This window comes from Lissotriton vulgaris, unplaced genomic scaffold, assembly GCF_964263255.1.
Source record: "Lissotriton vulgaris unplaced genomic scaffold, aLisVul1.2 SCAFFOLD_8797, whole genome shotgun sequence".
NCBI classification, from domain to species: Eukaryota; Metazoa; Chordata; class Amphibia; order Caudata; family Salamandridae; genus Lissotriton; species Lissotriton vulgaris.
The window spans coordinates 36,438-62,219 of NW_028251752.1; the positions used below are offsets into that span (position 1 = coordinate 36,438).

At 46.9% G+C, this 25,782-nt stretch overlaps 1 protein-coding gene across 1 annotated transcript; it reads right to left on the bottom strand.

Annotated features, from left to right (window-relative positions):
• Window positions 1-20,717: 20,717 nt before the first annotated feature.
• LOC147662779 (EKC/KEOPS complex subunit LAGE3-like) lies at window positions 20,718-23,190 on the bottom strand. The gene is made up of 2 exons (XM_086950907.1): window positions 23,074-23,190; window positions 20,718-21,083 (listed from the first exon to the last, which is right to left on the bottom strand). The coding sequence occupies exons 1-2, from the start codon at window positions 23,188-23,190 to the stop codon at window positions 20,718-20,720; spliced, it is 483 nt and encodes a 160-aa protein (XP_086807033.1).
• Between the last annotated feature and the right edge of the window lie 2,592 nt (window positions 23,191-25,782).

Sequence of the window (25,782 nt, forward strand, 5' to 3'; positions counted from 1 at the left end):
ACCGTGGACCAGAGTTCGATTCCCCGCCTCGGCGGGTCTCGAGCTCAAAAGTTCCACGGCCTCGACAATTCTCGCTCCGGTGCCTACTCAACTCACGGGGTCTCACTCTGCAACTCTGGGCAATAGCTTGCTTAATCTCCACGACGGCCCCTTGCGGCGGGATGCCTGGCTTTCACCCTGTTGTCTCCCTGCCGGGGCCTCTCACAGGGGAATACCAGGACGGGTTCCCTAAGCAAGCGCCAGGATGCCCTTTGGGTGACAGGTTGCGCTATATAAATACACCTACATTTACATATCTCACTACTCACTAGTGTAACAGCAATTAGCTTTCATGAGTCGGTATTTTACCCTGGCAGTTGTCACTACCTTGGTACCAGTTTTTTTAACATAGTAATTATATATAATTGGTCAGTTTCCTGTCCCTAATGGAGTACATTTCTATTTGCAGAATAGTAACTGGAAGTTTACATTATGAAGGTAAGTAAGATGTCACCAGGCCGCTCTTTCTGTAAGCTTAACTCTTACAAGGAAGCTCTTCTGTAAGATCATCAGGCACAGTGATCAATGGCGAGTAAGCAGGAGGAAGCCGCATGCCTTTGCCAGAGGCCAATAAGAATCTTTGATCTACCAGCTACATGAATGGCTAGGAGTGCACATAATGGTAAGATACTAGAAAATTAAAAAAATGCCTGTAGCTCACTATCTCTATAGGATACTTCATAGAATCAAAATAATGGCGCTTCGCCTGAAAGGAAATATGGGGTAAATGAGCTGATATACAATAGATGTATTGCAGCGTTTGACCTGTCTCCTTGGAATATACAGCAATAGAGGATCAAAGTGAATATGTCACAGCACACGCTTTTTAAAAGTCACTAGAATATACAGGACGAACTGAAGAAAGTAAAAGGCCATTGGCAAGAATTTCCCTTACTCATAAGGACTCACTGGCAGGTGAAATTGTTTGAAAACCGTTACAGATTCCTCTGCCATTTCCCTGGCTTAGATATCAGGATTGGAGGAAAGCAGAACTAGGAGGCGCCACTCACCAGTGATGATGTGTACACTGTTTATCAATCCAGGCAATGAAGAGCTGAAGCTTGAATCAATAGTTGATTCTGATTAAACTAGCAAATTAACTGTCCGTGAGCATTACTAATTAAGAAATGTTATCCAAAGGGAGGGCACTCCAAGTCAGAGATTGACCTTGGTGGAGTCAGAGGAAACAGAGGTGAAGATGAGGTTCCATCTCAACCTGGTTGTTAGAAATGGGGTTTTTGGTTGACTAGGGTATACTCCTAAGCCATGTAGAGCCTACCACTCTAGTCAGGGTAAGGGAGTTACACACCCAAGATAACCTCATCTCACCCTTGGTAGCTTGGCACAAGCAGTCAGGCTTATCTCAGAGGCAATGTGTAAAGCGCTTTTGCAACACACTCACACCTGTGGCACAATAAACACACAACAAGAGAGACTCCACACAATAGTATATAAAAATATGTTTCTGTATCGCATATAAAGATAGACCAAAACAACATGAACGAATGGTTACTTTACTAACTAGGCAAATGTTAAAACATCACCGTAAGTGCAATAAGGTAAAGTCTTATATGTTGCCATGTCATGTAAACACCAACACTGCGAATACAAATGCAAATCCTGAAATAATACTTGTTATTTTGACATTAGAAGTCATAAACAACATATACCATAACATCAAGTCACGAAATGCAGCAGTTAGGTTATTGGGAAAAACCACATGAATTACCAACCTTCATTTTAGTACATAAACACATCATACACATTAACCCCGCTTGTCTATTACATACAGTATGGTTATTCAGGCCACCTGTGGGGGCACAGGAGCCCATTCGCACCTACCACAGTTAATGAATAACTTTAATATTCGCCAGAACATCGATCATTTAAACAGGGGTCCTCCATCAAGGACAGGGCCCTGAACTTCCTCCAATGCAGACAAGTGCCCCCAAAGTATTTCCATGGGAGTTTTGAACCCACACAATGCTGATTTTGATGGGGGACCTCTTTTGGTTCCCCTCGTACAGCGTAGTGCAAGGCAGCTGCCCACAAGCATGCGGTGCAGCGCTGCCACCAATGTAGCCTTTCGAATTGAAAGCCGCACTGACATTGCAGTGGGTCCAGGACTCTCCGGGGCTTCTAGGACCACTGGAAATAATGCTGCAAAACAGAGCAGTCTGCGTCCTCTCTACAGAATGGGATAGCAGTGCTTCTCTTGGGGCACTTGAGCCACACAGCTGTCGTCGTGCCAAATTCCCTATCTCCGCTCGGCCCTTCTGGTTGCTCCAGCAATATGAGGGCAGACCGGGAAGCCAAACTAGCAGGGGATTCCGTTGGAGGCTGCACACTTCATCTGCAGCTACCAGTAGGGCACTGAGAGCCTGGTTCACAACAACCAGTAGTCCCCACGTGTTGTTTAAGGGGCCAACGAAGAGCAACACATCCGCTGCTCGGCGAAGCAAAGAGCTGGGGCTCACCCTGGTAGTCCTTCAGGCCCAGGGGTGAGAATACACTGCTCACCACATGCTGGTTAGGCAGAAGTTACTCCCTCCCAAGGCACAGGTCACCAGAAGATACAAAAGTGAAAGCATGAAACGCAGACCATGCGCTGTTCTTTTGGCACTAGATGAGACAGAAGAAAATCAATTGCTCATCGAGCATTTCTTCCCTGGCACAGCTTGGGACCAAAATGGGGGAAATCCCCAGGCTTCCAAATGAACAGGGGTGGGGAAAGCAGCCAACCAGCCCCTAGAGAATAACTTGGGGGCATGAGAGCAGAGAGGTAGGCAGCAGGCCAGCACACTGGTTTCCTCGGCAAAGTGTCAGTCTCTGTAGCACCCAAGCAGGTCAGTACATCAAAGCAAAGTCCACTGGCTCTTCAACCTGCACCTCTGGTGCAGGTTGAAGAGCCAGTGTCTGGTTATAAGTCCCACACAGTGTATAAAGGTGTGGGTTTAAAGCCCTTGTACTTATACTCAAAATGTCTTTTATGTGGAGGTAACTTCAAAAGAACTTTTTGAAGTGCACAACACACCCATTCAATACCAGCCCTGGCTCCAGGCTTCAGGAGGGGGTAAACTATCCCTTTGTGTAAGGGCAGGACCCAACCTTTACAAATGTAAGTGTGCCCCACCTCCCTCTCTCCCAGTACAGGAAGACCAGTATGCCGATGAATGCAGATGTAACCCTGTTACCCCTAACCCCTCCTGTGTGATGACTGTCTGGTAAGTATTCACAAAATCCAGCTGCCACTCTACCCTAGACGTTGGCTGGAGTCAGGCTTCAACGCACAAGGAGGCATAAGCACAGTGAAATACCCGCCTTCTAAAAGTATATGTGAAAAAAAACAAGCACTGTCCTTGCGCTCTTTTACTGGTGCACTCGCTGAGTGGGAACAACTCCCTGAAATGAATTCTGTTCCTCCAGGTAATCCACAGTAATCTTTTTAATCAATGTAATTTTTTTTCTTCCTTGTTGCTCTTTAATTCTTAATATTCTTCACCACAACGGAGATCGTAAGATACAATCTGTAGTCTTTATTAGACATTCCAAATACATACTGTATGCCATTTTAAGCTTCGTACAATAATACGCACAAAATTGGTCTCAATGTAAAATGAGCACGACATATATTGTCCCAATGCACTGCGAGCCCAATGGGCTCGTCATCAGGAGCATCTGTTTTAAGTTACATCCTTGTGCTTACTCTTTGTATAATATCTTTTCAAGAGAAGGAGTGCAGGCTCTTCATGTCTCTTCACCTTCTTAAAGTGGCATTTCTCCCATAGTAATGAAAAATCAATTTTCACCAATAAGCCGTATTCAGTACCACTATTCCAAACATGGCAATGCTACTCCTTTCAGATCAGAAATTGCCACTGTAAAGCATATCAGGTAATTCCCAATGCAAACCTATGATAAGAGCAGCACTCACAGCAGTGAGCAACCAAATATGCTGTTTGTCCCTACCAGGACATGACACACAATAAAGGCACATGCCCTACCTTTTACCTACACAGGACCCTGCCCATAGGGCTACCTAGGCCCTACCTTAGGGGGGACCAATATGTAGAAAAAGGGGAGTTTCGGGCCTGGCAAGTAACTTTAAATCTCTAGCAAAGAAGGGGAACTGGTATGGCTTGTTAACAGGGTCCAGCACATGCCCAGTCAAGCTGTAATGCCAAGAGTATGCTGTTCCCCAGGGGTGGACAAGAAGTACAGAGGCCGGAGGAAGGAAATCGTCCTTTTCGGTCCTCAAACACTCAGCAAGCTAGGTGTCATGCTTCATCATATGGACTTGCTCCCCATGGGGTCGGCGCTGCCATACCCGACAGGCACCCATAAAGGGGCTCTTTGGCGGAGATCTTTTGTTCCTTGCTGTATGGTGCTGTGGGTGTGAGGGCCCTAAAAGACAGTGTAGACATGACGTGAGTGAGTGACGTTAAAAAAGGTTGGATAATCCAAGTAAACTTTTTATTAGGGTGGTTATCCACCTTGTTAAAAGAAACAAAGAGTGGCTGCTCTCTGGCTCAATTAGTCCAGTGGAGCTGAGCCCAACTCTCACAAAGTGGTCAAGTAACTTTAAATGCCAAGCAAATGTGCACGTAGGCCCTGCAGTGGCTGGTCGGAGACAGGTTTGAAAGGTTATTTCTGTGGGTAGCACAAGCAGCGCTGCCGGCCCACTAGTAGCATTTAATTTACAGGCCCTGGGTATATCGGATACCACTATAAAATGGACTTACAAGCAAATGAAATATGCCAAACGGGTGTAGAACAATCATACCATGTGTAAAGAAGAGAGCACATGCACTTTTGCACTGAATAGCAGTGGTAAAGTGCCCAGACTTCTAAAGCCAACAAAAACAGGTCAGAAAAAATACAGGATGAATGTTTGGGGATAGCCCTGCAAAAAGGGACAGGTCAATAACTACTTGGGAGTGCCCACCTTGGATAATATTACCATTGTAAATCAGCCCCTTAAAATTTGGATTGAAATTCACAAGATTGTAGTATGTCTTTCACAGGAATGTTCAAGCAGAAGCTTACGAAAAGCATACCTGTTAGATTATTTTGCGATAAGGCTGTGCTATTTATGTCAAGATCGCAGGGGTATGGAGTTCCTAGTAAGTACGGATCCGTCTGCTTAGGTCAGTTCAGTTCCAGAGAGTCTGCGGGGATCAATACTCTGTCAGAACAAATACCCTCACACACCTAGATAGGTGTCATGCTTCATCATTGGGCTTTTGCTCCACGTCGGGCCGGTGCTGCAATGCCCAATGGGAATCCTCAATGGGGGCTCTTTATCGGAGATATTTTGATAAGCTGTATGGTGAAGTATGGGTGTGTGAGTGAAAAAAAAACAGAGAGTCCCTTACTTTTATACCCTTCCAAAGACTTATAAGGGGATTTCCCCACCTCCAGGCAGACTCATAGTCTCAGGGATAAATTCCCTCCTGGAACCATTCTCCAAGTTCTGTGAATATTTTTTGCAACCATGTGTAAAAAAACCTCCATCATATATACAAGACACACAAGATATATGGAATATAATTGAATCCACTACTGACACACACCAGATAGACCTTTTAGTCACCTTGGATGTGGAATCACTTTATACGAATATACCAAAGACAGCCACACTGGAGGTAATAGACTCCCATTACCTTTATCATGGAATGTGCCTGCATGGCCCTCGTGGAATATTTCTTTCAATATGGGACACAACTATACCAACCGACACAAAATACTTTAATGGGAAGTACCCTTTCCCCAAGTCTAGCATGATGGCGCTGCTATATAGATGACATACTCATCTTTTGGGAAGGGGACACCTGGCTACACGTCAGACATTTTGCTCCTGGGTCAACACCTTGAACCCCTACCTGAATATTTCAAAAACAGTCATTGAGAAGGAAGTACAGTTCCTAGATCTTTTGATAAAGAAGAAACACACCGAGCTAGGAGCCTGCTCATATAAAAACCTACAGACAGGAATAGCCTTCTGCTTTGCAATAGCCACCATCCAAAATCCCTGCGCAACAACCTACCATATGGACAGGCTCTTCGCCTGAGACACAATTGCAACAGACTAAAGGATTTTGATACACAGGCACATCGCAGCACTATATGCAGCATGAAATCCAATACAAAAATGAGAACACCTTTCCTCACTGAGGGACACACTCCAGAGGATATATGATGGTCTATGCATGCCCTCTTTAAAAGGGACAGACAATGGATATTCCGCCTTTCATCGAACATCATACTGCAGACAAAATTGTGACACATTTGTTCCTACAGAGCAATGCTCCCTGCAGACTGTGTGGAACTTAACTAACCTAAGCATACAAAGCGTACTTACTAGGAACTGTATACCCCTGTGATCTTGATTAGATAGTCAGAACATGTATGTTGGACCTTTATGTACTCTGGGCCCATCCCTCTTAATATATATATGTGAATGTTATGTATGTCCCATTGAAAGGCATTGTAGTGAATGGCTAGCTTTGAGGCACAAAATATAGTATATGGAAAGGTTGATAGCAGATTTTCGTCAATCAATCAATCAGGGTTTGTAGAGCATGGCTTCTCACACATGAGGGTCTGGAGGCACTGGGGGGGAGTGGAGGGGCTGCTGGAATGTCTGAAAGCTTAGGTTCAGTCAAAGAGGCAGGTCTTTAGATCTTTCCTGAATTGGGTAAGCTTCAAGGAATGTCTGAGGTGGAGAGGCAGGGTGTTACAGATCGTGGAAGTGAGGTAGGAGAAGGATCTTCTTTCGGTTCGAGTCTTGTGGATCTGAGGGACTGTGGCCAGGGCCAGTTGGGTGGAGCATAGGTGTCTGGTGGGTACTTGGAATAAGAGGCAGTGGTTCAAGTATGCTAAACGTGGAGCGCTTTGTATGCGTGTGTGAGGAGCTGAAAAATGATTATTTTGTTGACTGTGAGCACGTGGAGTTCTCAGGGATGTTAGGTGACATGGCTGTGGCAGGGGATATCGAGGACCAGTCTGGCTGCTGCATTTTGAATGTTCTTTAGTTTCCTGAGGAGTTTCTGGCTGGTGCCGGCGTAGAGTGTGTTGCATTAGTCGAGTCTGCTGCTTATGAGTGTGTGGGTGCCCATTTTTCTAGATTCGGTGGGGATCAATCTGAATGTCTTTTGAAGCTGGCGAAGCATGTGGAAGCAAGATGAGGACACAGTTTTGATCTGACGGTTTGTTGTGAGTGAGGAGCCCCGTATGAGGCCTAGGTTTTGTGGGTGGTTTGTGGGGGTGGGCAGGGTTCATAATGTGGAGGACCACCAGGAGTCGTCTCATGCTGAGTGGATGGGTCCCAGGATGAGGATTTCAGTCTTGTCTGAGTTGAGTTTCTCGCAATTGTTCTTTATCCAGGTTGCAACGGCATTCATCCTGCTGTGGAAGTTGTTTCTAGTGGTTGAGGGTTCATTGGTGAGGGAGAGGATCAGTTGGGTGTCATCGGCGTAGGAGATGATGTTGAGTATGTAGTTCCTGGCGATGGCTGCTAGAGGGGCCATGTAGATGTTGAAGAGGGTCTGGCTCAGTGAGGGGCCCTAGGGTACTCCGCAGCTGATTTCCGTGGGTTTGGAAAAAAACTGAGGTAGTCTGACTCGCTGTTTTTGAACGGTGAGGAAGGAGTGGATCCAGTCTAGGGCCTTGTTGTGGATGCTGGCATCGTGGAGTCTTGTAATTAGGGTGGGGCCGGAGACGGTGTCGAAGGAGGCCGAGAGGTTCAGAAGGATGAGGATAGTGGTTTTGCTCCAGCCGGTCCACTGATAGAATATCGACAGACAAATTATCTCCTTACAGAAATATTGTGACCAAAATATCTATGTCAAAAAGTCCTATACTTATAATGGTAGATACAAAAATATATTGATTTCATTAACATAGCTGTATTAAATATAATTTTTTTATATTTATAGAATAAAGGAATAAATAGAAAATATATTAAATAGTAACATATATATATATATATATATATATATATATTTTTTTATTATTATATATATTAGCAAATATATCAAATTAACCTAATTTAAATAATAACTTTCATTTATATTATCATTTTTTTTAAATAATATAAAAATATAACAAAAAAAAGGAATGCATATAACAATAACATTAAGAGGCCGATTACGACCGGCATCATGATAAGCCCCTAAATCTTTAAAAAAAAATTGTAACAATTATTTTACACATTAAAAAACATAATTTCTCTGCCCTATTGTTTGCTTTATATACAAGCACCCTCAATAGGAGTATTAAAAAGAATCCAGAAACTCCATCAGTGTGGATGCAGGGTTGGGAATCTAAAATATTTGCATATGCAGATGTTCTGGCAATTGTATGCCCTGACCCTGGGGGGACCGTATGGGAAATTGAAGGGAAAGCGGCCAGATTTCGGTGTTCTTTTGGGTTCAAGCTCAATCAAGATAAAAACTCAGGTTGTCATTAATAGTAATATACAATGGGAGGATAGTCGGATGGTATCGAGTGCGATCTACCTTGGGGTTAATGTTACAGCAGATATTGATAAAATTGTGGAAATACATTTTGAACCTTTGATCAGGAAGACAAAAGAAGGTGGATTTTGTGAGATGGATTAACCTTTGACTTACGCTGATTGGAATAAGCAACCTATTGAAGATGATGTTTTTGCTCAAAGTTTCATATTTTTTCAAGGCTATTCCCCTAGAAGAAGGGAGCTTTTGGTTTAAGGCCTTGGATCTGATGATCTTGAGATATAGGTGGGCCTATGCCCGACCCAGAAGGGCTTTGCAGTTTATGGCTCTTCCGAGAGAACAGGGGTTTGGGCAGTGCCAAATCTTTGCTTATATTGTTTGGCCACAGCCTTGTAACACATGGCATTATTATTCCACGGAGTAGGAAAGAGAGAATTTGTAGTTGACAGCCTATCCACAATTTATGAATTGTTGATAGGGAAGGCGGCATGTGCCTGTCTTCTTGGCCAGTTAGAGTTTGGTTATTTTAAAAGAGTTAGCTCAAAACCCTATCTTGTGCCTGCTGAATTCGGTCAGCAAGAAAGTGGGCATCGGTTGGTTTAACTTTTATAGGCCATTGCAAGAAAATCCTACTTTACCAGACATTTTCTGGGACTCTTATGTTAGAAGATAGAAAAAGTAGGGCTTATTTATTTTGGGGGATTTTGTAGAAGATAATTGTATAAGTACATTTGAGGAAATTAAAATGAAATTCAATTTGAGGCTTAATTAATTTTTTTAATATTTAAAGAATACAGATTTTTTAGGGAAAAAATGAAGGTGGGTGTTGGTGGCGTTTCGTACGGTTGAGTTATCAGATATGATAACTGGACAGAAGTCCCCAATAGGAGACTTTAAAAAGCTTGATGGTTGATGAAATTTGATAAACATATTAGGCAGTGGCAGGAGGTGTTTTGGATTGAAAATGGGGAGGTGGTAGAGTCATTAGTCCTTGCCAGTCATTGTTAATGTCTGCTAACCTGCAAGCACAACATTTTAAAACTTGATTTAATCGTTTTATCACTGTAGGGATAATAGCTACATGGGGGATATATGTCACTTGCTGCCCTAGATGCCAGCTGTATGGGGGAGGATTTGATACATTCATTTGCTTACTGTCCAGTTTGTGAAAGATTTTTAAAAAGTATTACAGAGTTTGTTAGGATGAAACTGGGCTTGCAAATTGAGGTGACTCCGCAGTTAGTGATAATCGGGGCTCAAAAAGGTGAAGACTAGGTCTATGCTCAGCCTCTTATGTTTCTGGCAATGTCAGTATTAAGGTTGGGTTTACCTACAGCCTGGCTGGATCCCATTCCTCCTTTGTTTCAGCAATGGTTGGCTCGACTTTTATCTGTTTATCTGTTTATCATATAGAAAAGGCTGTGTATGCTCCGAAAGACAAATTATCCTAAAAAAAAGATCCTTATAAGCCTGAGCACCTATGAGAGAATGGATTTTGTCATTAACAGAGGGGGGGGAAAGAGTATCGAGGACAGGAGGGGATGGTATCTGATTGTGATATTATACGGGGTCTCGCTACACATAAGAGAATGCTGGCATGCACATTTGCACTTTATGAGGAATTAGTGTAACGATTGGTACTGAATACTCAATGCTTCATATAGTTGTATACATAGATTACTTATATATGTATTGCTGCTTAATGTTTGTGGATTAAGATGAATTTGCTGCTTTGAAGGGGTGGGGGGTTTGTCGGGGTTTTTGTACTATGTTAAAAAATGCATTAAAATATTTAAATAAAAATACAATTAAAAATATTATCATTTAAATGAACAAAAACATACCAATATCAATTATTGCAATTTAAAATAAATTGTTAAATATAATATTCAATGCATATACTATTTTCACTATCATTTATACAAAACCAAAAATAATCCACCCTAATAAACAGAATAATAGTATCCTTCCTTGGTCAGTTCAACATTTATAAGGACTGTGTTTCCCCTAAAGATGTATAGGGAAACACAATGTTTTGTTAAAATAACCCTCAGCCACCAAAAGGTCCCTTGGTGGCATGATTCATCATCTGGTTCTTCCCTACCGCCCTGCGGGTCGGACGTGCTACTACCGACGGAGACGTGAAATGTCTCTATGTGTAATATGAGAGTGGAAGGGTCAGAGTGAATAAAGTGTGATTAAAAATACCTGGCTATGTGGAAACTAAAATGTAATACTCCTTCTAGATGATATTGTCCAAAATTATGAGTGTAGGCTGTATGCTATGATGGGCTACTACCTCCGTAGTCTACATGTTTTGAAGCCATCCCCCTGGCTTCTCATCAGAACTAAAAGAATGATCCCTACTTCACTCTAAGCAGAAAACAACAATGTGGTCTGCCTAATTAATTCAGCAGAATGTCCGTGCACATTCATAACATGCATCATATACTGTACCCAAATGGTATAGTCTCTTAAAATAATACTATTATTACCAAACTATAGCCCCATGAGCTATTATCACGGAGGGGAGGGCACCCGTAGTCACACATTCATCAAAGCTGTTCTCTCACCCTGGTAAATACCTCTCTGTGGCTCCGATGGTTCATCAGAGCCATGGAGAGGTATTTACAATAATAATTAGCAACTGATTGTCAATTAATTACAAGAAAGTTACTTTCCACCCTATACCCCTATAAACCCCACAACCCACACCTAAAAAAATTAATATAATTAAAAACTAATCATAAATTAATGAAAAATAAATGACTTCCCACCCTTTACCTGAAAAAGCCCACAACTGTACAAAAGAACTGCACAATTATCATAATTAATTAATGGTAATTAACTAATTATTAATTAAAAATAAATTACTTCCTACCATTTACTCCTATAACCCCACAGCTCCTTTTACCTGAATAACCCCACAAACCGCACCTAAAAAAATTACACATTTAGCATAATTAATTAATGGTAATTAACAAATTATTAATTAATTAAAATATAATACTTCTCAACCTTCACCCCCATGTACCCCACAAACTGCACTTACATTTTACGTAAACAAAATTAATAGAAAAATTAACATAAATACATAAATATATATCAATTACATAAATAATAGAAAATAAAAAAATATTCATTCATTTATTATGATTAGGGCTCCCGGTTTTATGGTATTTATTTTTTTGCCATTTCCGTCCGTATTTATCCATAATTATTTTTTGGCCATTTTTTCTGTATTTATCCACATTTATTAATGGCACAAGCAAAAAACAAAGCTACAGCTAGTATTTTCCCACGTTTATTTAAATTGACAATTGTATTCGTTTTCTAGTGCAATGTAGGCTATATTGTACTAGAAAACGAATACAAATGTGGTAAAAAAAAGGGCAGGAAGTGTAGGGTGGAGATAGGTGCGAGGTGGAAGCATAACTATAGAGCATTTGGAGTTTGGTAACCCAGGGGCTTCTAACAAAAAACTCTGGGACAATATAATGCGACCCTTACCCCGGGGGCACACTATGAGATAAAGAAGAGCAGCATCCAATGATGGTCAAATGGTTGTAGGCCCGTTTTAGGGTCTACCAACAGAGAGTGCACAGCACTAGAGTCGACTGTTAGATACAGTTGGCAGTCAAAGAAGTTTGGAACCATGGACTCCAGTATCATTGCCTGCCATGTAGACCCTGACAAGGAAACAAATTGGCTAGGCTGGTGCCATCTAATACTTCAAGTGTTTGAGGGTTGTGAAGGAGAAGATCTGCATAAGAGCATTGCCTCAATCTGCCTATGCACTACAGCGAGTCAATGGGACACTTCACTTAGACCCTTTGCAGCCTTCTTCTCAACCAAGGAAGAACCAGTCTTGCCTATAAGAAGTAGAAAATGGATTGGTCCTGGCTAGCCATAACCAAGACACCCAACAGAAGTATTTAGGTTCTAGTCCTTGTGCAACCTCCACACCACTTACCAAGGTTTGCCTTCAACCCAACAGAGGTTGGGCTAGCTGACCCACAGCAAGGCTGTAAACACCTGCTCAAACTCTTGTTTTAACCTGTTCGCTGCTCATGACGAGCTCAGCTCGTCATGAGGCACGGTTGAGCTGTGCTTATGACGCGCTGAGCTCGTCATGAACAATGGGGTTCATCCAGGATCAGCACAGGAGGGGAAAAGCCATAGCAGCCAAAGCCAGGAAAAAAAAGCGTAAGGTAGTACGTACATGGTAGCTGAAGCTAGAGCACCTAAAAAAAAGATTTGCTTGATCACATATTGCATTCCAACACATCTGTAAATTAGGGTCATACTTGCTCCGTCACCTTTTCAGAAAGGTCCAGCGCCAATGTAAGCACACAGACTATCTAAGAGAAGCTGCTGACACGGAAAGGAACACAGCAGTGATGTGCATGCATTGATCGTAACAGGTAAACTTTGGTTCAACAGCCGTTTGAAGCAGTGTCCTCACTAGGTGGCACAGTGGTCAAGTTGAGAACAGTGCGACACTGGAAGTTCCAAACACTACAAATGTGCACGTCCTAAAATTGCGCTTGCTGAGCTCACATAGTTACCACGACCTTTCTTGGATCTAACTTACATTTTGAATTTCTTAAGTACAACATGTTGACTTCTGCATTGACCATAATCGCATGAAAAAAGAAAGTTGAAAAGCATGTCCAGATACTAAATTTTAACCACTGTTCCTAGAAAAGGTTTGCTTCACTTATACCAGCAACTATAAAAGATTTGCCGCCGTTTCTGGGTCACAACCAGTATCGCAAAACAAGTTTGCAAGCTCATTGACCTCAGAAACGATGTCCATCTTTTTATTGAGCAGAGCGTACATAATGTCCTATTACTTACGGTAATCTTCATTACTCCGGGTCCCGTAGTCCTCGACACCTTCCTCACAATATGAGATTATCCCTATCTCTGACAGAAAAAAGAAAAAGAAGGAATGCTGGACCTACCCTCCCCCTCCCGCCGGGAGTACAAAAGGGTACATGTCCCAGCATTCCCTCTGAAATACCAAGCCAAAGGATGAAGGCCGGCAAACAGGGCGGGAGGGAGGGAAGCCAGGAAGGTGTCGAGGACTACGGGACCCGGAGTAATGAAGATTACCGTAAGTAATAGGACATTACCCCCAGGTCCCTACGTCCTCGACACCTTCCTCACAATATGAGACATACCAAAGCAAAACCCCGGCATTCATCCCACAAAACACAACAAACAACCAGTACAGCAAAAACCAGGCATTTATTCAGCACAGAACATACATCATGGGCGAACACAACCCAACACCCCCAAAGCAAAACCGCCCTCATCACCCAGCAAATTGAGGAGACGGTAATGCCTGATGAACGTATTAGAAGACGCCCAAGTGGCCGCCCTACAAATCTCCGAAAGAGGGACACCCCGGACCTCAGCCCAGGAGGCCGCCACCCCCCTTGTAGATCGACCCTGAACACCCACAGGAGGAGGGGACCCAGAAAGAGAATAGGCCAAGGAAATGACCTGCTTCAGCCATCGACCAATGGACACAGACGAAGCCTTACGTCCACGGCAAGCAGCCCCAAAAGATACAAACAGGGAGTCAGTCAACCTGACAGCCGCCGTGCGCTCAAGATAAATACGCAAAGCCCGGCACACATCCAACAAGGACCAACAAGGACCACCCGGGGAATCCAGAACAGAACTCAACTCAGGCAAGACCAACTCCTGGGACCGGTGAAATTGAGAAGCGACCTTAGGCACGAAGGAGGAATCAAGGCGGAGCACCACCCCGCCCTCCGAAAAGGACAGGAAAGGCTCCCGTGACATCAAGGCCCCCAACTCGCCCAGGCGTCGGGCAGACGTGATGGCCACCAAGAACACAACCTTCAAGGTCACAAATTTCAAATCCACCTCCGACAAAGGTTCAAACGGAGGACTAATCAAGGCCCGAAGGACCAAGGGCAAATCCCACAGGGGAAAGGAAGGCCGGGAAACCGGACGAGACAGAGAAAAACCACGGAGCAGTCTGGAGACCAAATCCTCATCATCAGACAGATTACCCCACGGGGAACGAAAAGCCCGGACAGCCGCACACTGGGCACGCAAGGTGGACACAGCCCAACCCTTCTCAAAACCTTCCCACAAAAACTGAAACACCGCCTGCATAGAACAGTGCAAAGGGGAAAGGTCCAAGGCCGCACACCAACGACTGAAGTTACCCCAGTGGCGATCATAGGACAGGAGAGTGGAAGGCCTACGGGAACTCTGGATGGCAGCAGCTAAATGTTCCGGGAATCCGCGCCGCCTCCACCCCTGCCTCTCAACCTCCACACCGACAGCCGCAAGCGGAGAAGAGACAGTGGTGGTGAGGACCGCAGGGGAGACGGGGACAGAGGGAGGAACCACGGGCCCCGAACCGCCAGAAGACGCACTGTCGGAAACCAAGACCTCCGAGGCCAAAAGGGCAGAACCACCACCACCTCCCGATCCTCCAGACACAGTTGGGACAGAAACCTGGGGATCAGCGCCAGGGGGGGGAAGGCATAGAGCAGGCGGGACGGCCAGGGAACCGACAGGGCATCCACCCCCCAACAACCCTCCTGCCGAAACCTGGAGCAGAAGCGAGGAAGCTGCGCATTCAGCCGGGAGGCAAAGAGGTCCAGAAAGGGACGCCCAAACATCCCGCACACAAGCCGAAACGCAACCCGGGTGAGAGACAACTCCAGAGGAGCCGGAAAGCAGCGACTCAGGACATCCGCCGCACAATTGTCCACCCCCTTGATATGAATCGCAGTCAGAGACAGCAGGTGACCCTCCGCCCAACAAAACAACGGAATCACCACTGCGTTCAAGGAAGCCGAACGAATCCCCCCTTGATGGTTGAGATAGGCCACCGACACCATATTGTCCGACCGCACCAGGACATTCCTGCCCATCAAACACACCCGAAAACCCATCACGGCACGGGACACAGCAGTCAACTCCCGCCAGTTGGAAGACCTGCGACTCTCCAGCAGGGACCAGCGACCCTGAATGGACTGAGAACCCAAGGTCGCCCCCCACCCCAAAGCGCTGGCATCCGTTGTCAACACCAGCGACGGAGAGGGCTGCAAGGGGAGCCCCTGAGACAGATGGCCCGGATCCGACCACCAAAGCAGTGCAGGCAGAACCACAGGAGACACCGGCACCAGACACTCCCAATCGCGGGACAACGGATCCCAGAGAGACAGAAGGTAACACCACAGGGGGCGGAGGTGAAACCGAGCCCAAGCCACCGTAAAGACAGTCGCCGCCATCAGACCCATAAGACGCAACCAGAGGCGCACCCGAAAGGAACCTCCCGCCTGGAATCTGCGAGCAAGGGACAACAGGGTCACCACCCGAGGCTCCGGTAGGAACACCCGGTTGAGGTCCGTGCGAAACCGAGCCCCAATGAACACCAGATCCTGCGAAGGGGTCAGGTGGCACTTCGGCAGATTGATCAGAAAACCGTGCCGCCTCAACTCCGAGCATACCAACTCTCTCGCCTCCAACAACAGGGCCCGAGAGGGAGCATGGATTAACCAATCGTCCAAATATGGATACACCATCACCCCCCGGAGATGAAGCCAGGCAACCAAGGGGGCGACAACCTTCGTAAAAACCCTCGGGCAGAGCGAAGGCCGAAGGGCAGAACCTGGAACTGAAAGTGGCACCCCTGAACACAAAATCTCAGGAACCGACAGGACCTTGGATGCACGGGAACATGATAATAGGTGTCCTGCAGATCCAGGGTACACATGAAGTGACCCGGCAGAACCAACGGAATGATCCGCTGCAAGGTCTCCATGCGGAAGGGAATACGCAACACCCCTCGGTTCATGAGCCGCAAATCCAGGACCAGGCGAAAACCCCCGGTATTCTTGGGCACCAGAAAAATCAGGGAATAAAAGCCCGACCCCACCTCCGAAGGAGGAACCGCCTGAATGGCCCCTTTCCGAAGAAGATCCTCCACCCCCTGAACCAGGTGGTCCCTCCTGGACCGGCAAGCAGGCCAGGGTGTCGGGCGGAGGCCGGAATCGGGAGGGGGAACAGAAAACTCCACCTCGTAACCCTCCCGCAGAACATCCAACACCCAAGCGTCTGAACATGACTGAACCCAGGCATCTAGGAAGAAGCGCAGCCGCCCTCCTACCAACAACCCGGGAACCACAGCCAAAGAGTCAGGAGCGAGGCTTCGGGGGAGGGGGAGACCTAGCCTTACGGTCCCGACCCCCGCCAGAAGAGAACTTTCCACGGCCCTTCCCAAACTTTCCACGAAAGGAAGGCTGAAAGAAAGATCTAGATTTAGAGGGGGCAGAAGAAGCAGGAGCAGAAGCAGACCCTTTAAAAGAAGACGAATGTTTCTTTTCCTTAAACAGTTTGTGCAATTTGGTCTCCAACTCCCCCCCAAACAGCATAGAACCCTGAAAAGGCAAACGCAAGGCACAAGCCTTCTGCGCAGAGTCAGTCTTCCAGTCCTTAAGAACAAGACTGCGCCGAGCCGCCACACAGGCCCCACCAGAAAGCGCAGCAGCTCGAACTACATCAAAAGACACATCGGACAGAAGTTCAACCTGCCGCTCAATGTGTTCAAGAAGCCCAGAACAGTCCGTGGCATCGTCCATTGACTGGTACAGAGACTTAATGTCAGACAGCAGCGACTGCGACAAATAAGTACCATAAACACCGGCCCTCAAGGCCAGATGAGATCCAGAATAAACCTTCCTCAGAGCTCCGTCAGCCTTCTTATCCACAGGGTCCTTCAGCACAGCGTCCTCAGATAAGGAAGTGCGACCCACCAAACTCGCAACAAACGAGTCAATGGGGATGGAATCAGGAAGATCCGTAGCCATATCCCGGAGTGGGTAAAGACGGGCCATAAAACGCGGAACCATAATGCGATCTGGATCCGCCCACTCCCTTTTCAGGACATCCCTAATAAAGGGATGAACAGGAACATCCACCGCTGCAGAACTCTGGAATTGGCGGAGCAAAGAACCCCCAGAAGTACTGGGAACAGCATCATCAGCAAAGCCCATATTCTGCTTCACGTGCATCAGGATACCTGGAAGTGCGTCCTTTTCAATATACTTCCCCTTCAGCTCAGAGTCACCAGCCCCAGCCGACTCGTCAGCTGAAGAAGCAGAATCACCGGAAGCCGCAGCAGGCACCTTGCGACCGGCACCACCAGAACCCATTTCAGTAAGGGTCTCCCTGATCAAGCGCTTCAAGCGCGCATCCCCACCCCCACCACGGCGTCTGGACTGGGCAGGAGAAGGAGAACGTGACCCACTGGCAGAAGAAGAAGAAGAAGAGGAGGACCTCTCCCTATGACGCCTCTTCCTCGAACTCTTCCCCATCCTGAAGCAAGGAACAACCCAGGAGGCAGTAGCAATCAGCAAAAATGCACAGGAAAGAAACACCGCTACGCGGTACTCACCAGCTGCCCCCATTTAAATAATCAGGAAAAACAACCGGGCAGAAGCGCCTGACCCTGTCCCAAACCGGAAGTCAGGCATCGACGTCACAGGAAGGCATCATCCAACCAGCCAATCCCAGACGCGAAGTCGGCCGCGCCCCCTAACAAGCCCGGCAGGAAGGAGGGGCGGCCATCGGGCAGACGCGAGGTCCACGCGTTCCCACAGCACAGCGCGACCCCCAGGAGCGCCAAAAAGAAGCCCGCGCCACTCCCCCCAAGCCCGGCAGGGAGGGAGAGGCCATCCACGCCGCCGAGGACACCGAAGCCCCAGCGGAAGGTAAGTTCGGCGCAGGAGCCGATTCCATGCTCCACGCGCCACAGCAATCCCTGTCAGAATGACAGAAAAAAGAAACAGAGGGAATGCTGGGACATGTACCCTTTTGTACTCCCGGCGGGAGGGGGAGGGTAGGTCCAGCATTCCTTCTTTTTCTTTTTTCTGTCAGAGATAGGGATAATCTCATATTGTGAGGAAGGTGTCGAGGACGTAGGGACCTGGGGGTAATGCGTAGTCTCACAACCCACACTGCCGATCCAATGAATACCATTATCCGACTAAATACATGACCGAGAGGCAACATTCCAGCGAGGTGGGCAATCAAGGAATGTGTATTTGAAATGCATACATGTAACTTACTGAAATCATCAGTTCGTCCTTTCAGCATAAGGAGTACGGAAGAGACAGGCGGGCAAAGCTGATGCTCGCGCTACTTACAGGAGCGAACGGCCTCGGAGTTACAAGGAGATGAATGCTGCTAATGGGTGGTGTGGTGTTGGGGGCGGGGGGGGGCACATGCGGATCACCACAGGTGGTAACCATAGCAACAAGACGACTCAAGTGGAAGTATAGCAAGTAGGAGGGAGGTGAGTAGTGAAAAACAGTCCTCATTTTGGGGGCTCGTTTTGCAAACGTGGCTGCTGTCCCTTTGCCAGCACAAAGGCGCTGCGACCCCACCGTCATCTTACATTTTGGTTTCATGTCCCTCTTAACCATCTCACAGTCATAGGACGGGCAAATATCACTTTTAGCCCTTCACTAGCTGTAAAATATGCCTGTGGGGATCTACGTGTGCAGGGTCGTGTACAATATAGCTTCGGGAGCACTTTCAGCCAAAAAGACACACATTCAACCACCTGCCGATGAACAGATCTCAAAGTGTGATTGAACGCCAGCCGCACCCGAGTACTTAACAGGTCTTTAAAAAGAGCATTCACTAGTTAACAAGGCTTTGTTGTTTTTTTTTACCCCTCCTTACCAGACTGCGGGCAGTGTCTACAGAACTCCTCTGTGCTCAATGGCTTAAACAACGGAACGTACACAGGACAGCAGAATTGTTTATTTGGACGACGGCAGTGTCGCAAAATTTGCTAGTATTTTTTTTGTGTGCAGATTTCTTTATTTTATGGCTTACAGAGGCTACTCAAGGTTTCTCCAACTTCGCAGTGGGAGCTGGAACAAGCTTTGTCCCACCAACACACCTTGCGGATCACAAACAGGCAGCTGCTGCACAATTATCTGAACAGGTCAAATAAACAATAAAACAGGAAACAGAAGCAGCTGAAGAGTGAAAGCTGAAATACAACATGGATTTAAGATTTACCTTAGGCGGGCAGATTTGGGATCGAGGACTCAGAATAGGCGACAGACTGACAAGCTAAGGAGCGGGCTTGGGTGCACTGCCTGTAACTGTGAGAGAATGTATATGCTTTAACGGGTCTGTATTTTACACTATTCTGGGAAATGTGGGTAGGTCTCCTGTACATCCTCAAACCGATGCAGGGAAGTGTCCCATAACGACACCAGAGTGGACATTGCTCAATCCCACCATTCATCATGGGAGAAGGACCGCTGGGTTCCCATTGGCTAGCCATCGCATTGTCTGGCCAGAGGACTTTCTAGGTCTTCCCACGACAGAAAAAGCAAGCAGGCACGAGATCAAGGGAATGTACTAACACTTGTCATGTGTCCCCAAACACTGCAACTGGCATCAGCGGCCCTGTACATTTTGTCGTCAGTGTCACTTCAGCTCTGAACAAACCTGCAGGTGTTGAGCCTCTACAGATATCAATGCAGCGGTCTCTTCCGATATCAGTGCTAGCGCCTATTCAGATAACACTGCTGCAGCAACTTTTCTTGCAACACTCTCTGCCCCTCCAAATATCTAGTGCCCCTGCCCAGTCATATGTTTGCGTCCTCCCTTGTTACCCCACCCAGTCATATGCTAGTGCCCTCCCTGTGCCCCTGCACAGTAATGCTAGTGCCCTCCTTGTGCCCATGCCCAGTCATGCTAGCGCCCTTTTTGTGCCCTTGCCCAGTCATGCTAGCGCCCTCCTTGTACCCGTGCCCAGTCATGCTAGCGCCCTCCTTGTGCCCCTGCCCAGTCATGCTAGCATCCTCCTTGTGCCCCTGCCCAGTCAGATGCTAGCATCCTCCCTTCTGCCCCTGCCCAGTCAGATGCTAGTGTCTTCCCTTCTGTCCCTGCCCAGTCAGATGTTGGTGCCCGAAAGCTCAGATTATGGAACCCATTCATGTTTGCAGCCAGGGCACTGACAGCTTGAGTAGCTTTTGAGCTTCAAACAGTTCAAGGTTCTGGCAGCCCTATGTGCTCGGTTGTGGTCGCTGAACCATCCTCAGGCTAGCTTCACAAGTCACCCTTGTAGTTAGTCCTCCAGCAGTGGCTGTGGTCACTGGCCCCAGAGCTCTCCATTCAGTGTCATGGTCTCTCCAATGCAGGTCGGAAGCGGTCAATGGTTTGAAGGACGAGGGAGAGGTTGTCCAAGAAGTAGTTAATAGAAACACGCAGGATGCTGGCCTCAGCAGCTTTCCACTGCACATGCAGGATGTTGTCGGTCACCAGCAGCTTCTTGCTGATGCCACCTTTTTGTGGCTCCCTGTCAGGGTCGAGACTGTTGTGTGCGATCTGCGCCTTCAGGTGGGATGGAAAAGGAACGTCCATCTGGAAGCTGAGCCTCCATGGAGGATGCTGCCCCGGCTCCTGCTGCAGCGGCGCGAGCTCCGGACCCGCCCGGGGGGTGGTGGAGGCAGACCGGGGGCTTTGCCAGTATGTTGCCGTTTCTAACTATAAATACAGACAAAGAAAATATAGATTTCCATCTGTATTTATATGTAAAAATCCGTAAAAACTGAAAACCGGGAGCCCTAATTATGATTAATTTACTTCCCACCCTATACCACTATAAACCCACAACCTCCTACAGAACAAAAAATCACAAAAACTTATTAAATTAAATGTATTAGCTACTAAAAAAATAACAAATATATAAAATATCATAAACAATAATTATACAAAAAATTAACATCATATACAATTAAAGAATATATTAAAATACATAACAATAATAAAAAACCAATAATTTAAACACCTATACTTTTGCAAACAATATTAATAGCTTAAATATTTTAAAAATCGATATTACTTAACTTCAAATCGATTTGTTTACAACGATATTCTTGCTGATGATATTTCCATACCAAGATATTTTAAACTCAATATTTCTGTTGGACAATATTTTAAACTTGATATTTTGTCTGAATATCGCCTCAGTCGTGGAGTGAGTGGATGTCTTCCCTGGTGGCGAGAAGTGTTGTCTTGGTGCTTTTAAAACCGGTTTGGGAGATATTGAGGCCGTGGTTTTCTTTGCTGAACATAGAGAGTTGGGCGTTGATGGCCATCTCCTTGACCTTGGCTGGGAAGGGGATCGGGAGATGGGTCTCAAGTTCTTGAGTTCTGCAGATGGTTTCTTTAGCAGAGGGTTGATCTCAGCGTGTTTACAGTCATTGGGGATGGTGGCAGTCTCAATGGAGCAGTTGTTGGGGCGGCAGACTTCGGGGGCAATGGCTGTGGCTGCTCTATGGAAGATGGGGTGCAGGCATGGGTCCGAGGGGGCTCCAGAGTGGATGCTCTTCATGGTTTTGAGAGTGTCTCTGGAGCGTGTGGTCCAGTTGAGCTGGATCTGTTGGTGGTGCGGTGTGGTTGGGTGCGGTGGTGTCAGGCTTGGTGGGAGGGTCGAAGCTGCCATAGATCTGCCTGACCTCGTGATTGACGAAGGTGGGGAGTTTGTTGCAGAGGTCTTGGGAGGGTGGGAGGTACGTGTTCTCACTGTTGGGCCTGGCAAACTCCTTGAAGATGGTGAAGAGTTTTTTACTGTTATGTGCATTGGGTTTTTTTCTGTCTAGAAGGGCGGTTTACTTTGTGGTTTTAAGTAGGACGTTGTGCACGGTGATTGCAGCTTTGAAGGTTGTGTGGGTTTCCGGGGTTTTGTTGTTCCTGCATTTCTTCTCTAGTCATCTGCAGGTGCGTCTGGACTCATGGAGGGTGAGACTAACCAGCTGGGTTTCTTGGAGTGTTGCTTGCAGGTGCCTTCTTGAGGGGAGCCAGGGTGTTGGAGCAGTTGGAGATCCATTGGTGGAGGGTGTATGCTGTGGTACTGTCAGCGACGGCGGCATACAAAGTGGGTGTTACATCAGCTATGTGCATTTCCTTCTCTATGCATTTTGGACTCTTGGTCACTGCAAAATGCACAGTGTAGCTACATCTAAGATTTAGTGTCATGTTTGCTGTCTTGCAGACAGAGCAATAACTGGGTGTGGACATGGGTCTGTGAAGCAGCCTGCAACCTGTCTTGTTGTGAGACACATTGTGGACTTACCAAAAGCATACAGGGGCTTAGAGGTAGCACATTTTTTACCATTGGTTGGCTTTCCTGTCACTCTCATTTGCCTGCTTCTCATTTTTGTCTCTGCGTGTCATTCCTGTGTTTGTTCCACTTACTGAGAATTCCCTCTGTTTCATAATTTTTGATTGTCTGTGCTTCCACTGCTTGCTTTTTAAGCACTATTGTCATCTTTTCAGTTAAGCATTCCATGATAGTGTTTGGTTTTTCTAGTTGTTCCCCTTGTTTACTTCGCTCTTCCTACTCTACGTTTTGCTCTCTGTTGTCCACGTTTTTCTCCCTGCTCCCTCCATGTTGTGCTCACCATAGTGTTCTACCCCAGTGGCTTTCCCACCTGTATGTTTCTCTACTGCTTGTTCCACTTTGCTACCTCACCCTCTGCTTCATCTCTCCAACACCATCCTTCATGTTGCTTCCCCCACCTGTGCTCTCATTTGTTGCCCATATCTCCTCATTCCACCTCCGTAATATCACCATTGCATGCTCGCCCATGTTGTTCTCCTGGGCCTACTCCGCGTTGAGCCCTTGCCCGTTGCTTCTCCTCCCCTCACTCGTACCCTCTGTGTTGTTTCTGCTCCTCCCACCCCCCGCTGCATTCTACCCCATGTTGTTTACTCCCCCTATTCCTTCCTCCACTGGCTTTTAAAAAAACATTGTTGTGTGTTTTTTTCTTTTTAGTTACCTCTCCAACTCAATTGGAAATTAAACAGAAATAAGCTCCTTTATCATTTTCAAGGTATGTGCCTAAAGAATTACACTAGCAGCCAAACCAAAGGCTTTTAAAAAATTCTTTAGCCATGCTACATTGCTTGGAGGTGCTGTACAGCATGTTTAAAAACACATTAGAGGGGGGCGTGGCTAGCAGCCAAGAAGAAAGGCCGTAGCCTAGATAGGCTCCGGGCTCCTAGCGCAGAGCTCGATAAATCCGATCATTAATCCACGATTCCACTGACCCCAAAGATCACGGGACCACGGCGGAAGGCGTGAGGCAGCGTCCGGTGCCGCTTGCTGTGACCTGCGACCTTACCTGCCGATGTGGTGGCCACTGAAGAGTTGAGGCCCAGGGATATACACCGGCCGGGACCCACAGTATCGCCAACATCCGGGGACGGAGGCCTGTGCACCGGATCGGAAAGGGGCGGATAGACTGGTGGTCGGAGAGTTCCCCCTACATTCCTCATGGAGGTGGTGAGTGAGGGCGGCGTGCGGCAGATCCGGGGGCCTGGGAGCAGCGACAGGCGAAGTTCCCCTGCAGGGGATGTGCAGGAATCAGTTCGACGGCCGAAGACGGGACTACGGAGGGCACGCAGCCGCCATTGTGAGACTGATAGCGCCTGGGCCACGCGCTCAAAACTGCGGAGAACAATACGGTGGGTGGCGAACTGCTCGGGGGGACGTGGTTCTGCGAGAGACAATAAGGCACAACGGCTGGAACACCTACTATAATTAATTGGCGCGCAGTCCCGATGATTCCCCCGGCCGCCAATTTTGTATTAATGAATATCGTCCACCGGTCTGAGCGGAGCGCTTGACTCGGCAGGGAGCCCAAGGACGATTAGAAAAGGAGGTTGCGACCTCCTGCACGCTCCTGCAATACAACACTCCGCCACGGATCTAAATTGCCGCAGGGCCGCCACTCAGCTCCCCTAAGGCGCTTTTTGCTCTGCATGGTTGTTCTTCATACCTGGCTGGCCCAGCAACATACACTGCCGCAAAAAATCTTGCCTGCCGCCCGCGCTCCCACCTGGCCTGCTGCGGAGCCACACCTGTAATGTAATGTAATGTAAGTGCCAATTTGTATCGCGTGGCAATCGCTCCAAGGAGCATCTAGGCGCCCAGAAAGGACCACCAGGTGTTAGGTAGTTCCTATGCTTACTTGACCGAGACCCGAATGACACTAGGCTTCTGGCAGTTATATCTTGTAGATTAAAGATCCAGGTTTTTAGATGTTTACGGAAGTCTATTTCTTTATCCAGTAATCTCAACTGGGGGGGAAGAGTATTCCATGCTTTTGCTCCCAGTACCGCCTGGGATTTGCCCCCTCGAGTTTTAAGTCTGAAACTTGGGACGGTAAGCAGGTTGGCCGTTGAAGAACGCAGTGCTCTGGTTGGACAGTATCTGCTGAATTTTTTCCTCAGATAGGATGGGCCTAGGTTGTGAACAGCTCTAAAAGTAATTAAGAGTACTTTGAACAAAACCCTTTTTGTAATGGGCAGCCAATGTAATGCCTTAAGGGCTTTGGTTGCAGATGATCTTTTCGGCCATTTTAGAACCAACCTTGCAGCTGCATGTTGCACCATCTGAAGTTTGTGTATGACAGCTTTATTTGTACCAGCGTAGAGGCTGTTGCAGTAATCGATGCGTGATGTTACAAGTGCAACCGTAACTGTTTTCCTTGCTTCAAGGGGCAAAAGATCAAAGAACTTTCTCAGTCCCTTTATTACCCCAAAGCACATGCCTGCTACTCTAGCCGCTTGTTGTCTAAAAGACAGGTCAGAGTCAAAATGCACCCCCAGATTACGGGCCGAGTTGGTTGTATGAGGTGGTATTTCAGCTTTTTCTGGCCACCATAATCGTGGGATGAACTCATTTTTTGGGCCTATAGGCATGATCTCTGTTTTGCCTGTGTTGCATTTCAGATGATTTAGACGCATCCATTCAAAGGTGGCCGTTAGGCAACCTTTGAGCTTATCCTCCCAGGCTTGGTTATCCTTATCCATTACCAGGATAAGTTGTGTGTCATCGGCATAGGCTATAGCGTCTATGCCAAATGACGATATCAGTTTTATCAGGGGTGCAGTATAAACATTAAACAGGATCGGGCTCAGGCTCGAACCCTGCGGAACTCCCGTCAACAGCGCTTTTTCACTGGAGCAGAATTCCCCCAGGGTCACCACTTGCCTCCTGTCACTTAAAAAGTTTCTTATCCACTCAAGCACTGTCCCTGTGACACCAGATGTTATTAGCCGGTCTAATAGGATGGCATGTGAGACCATGTCGAAGGCCGCCGATAGGACTAATAAAATCAGGACGGCCTTCTTGCCTTGGTCTAGGGCTGAGCGGTTAGTTTCTGTAGTGAACAGG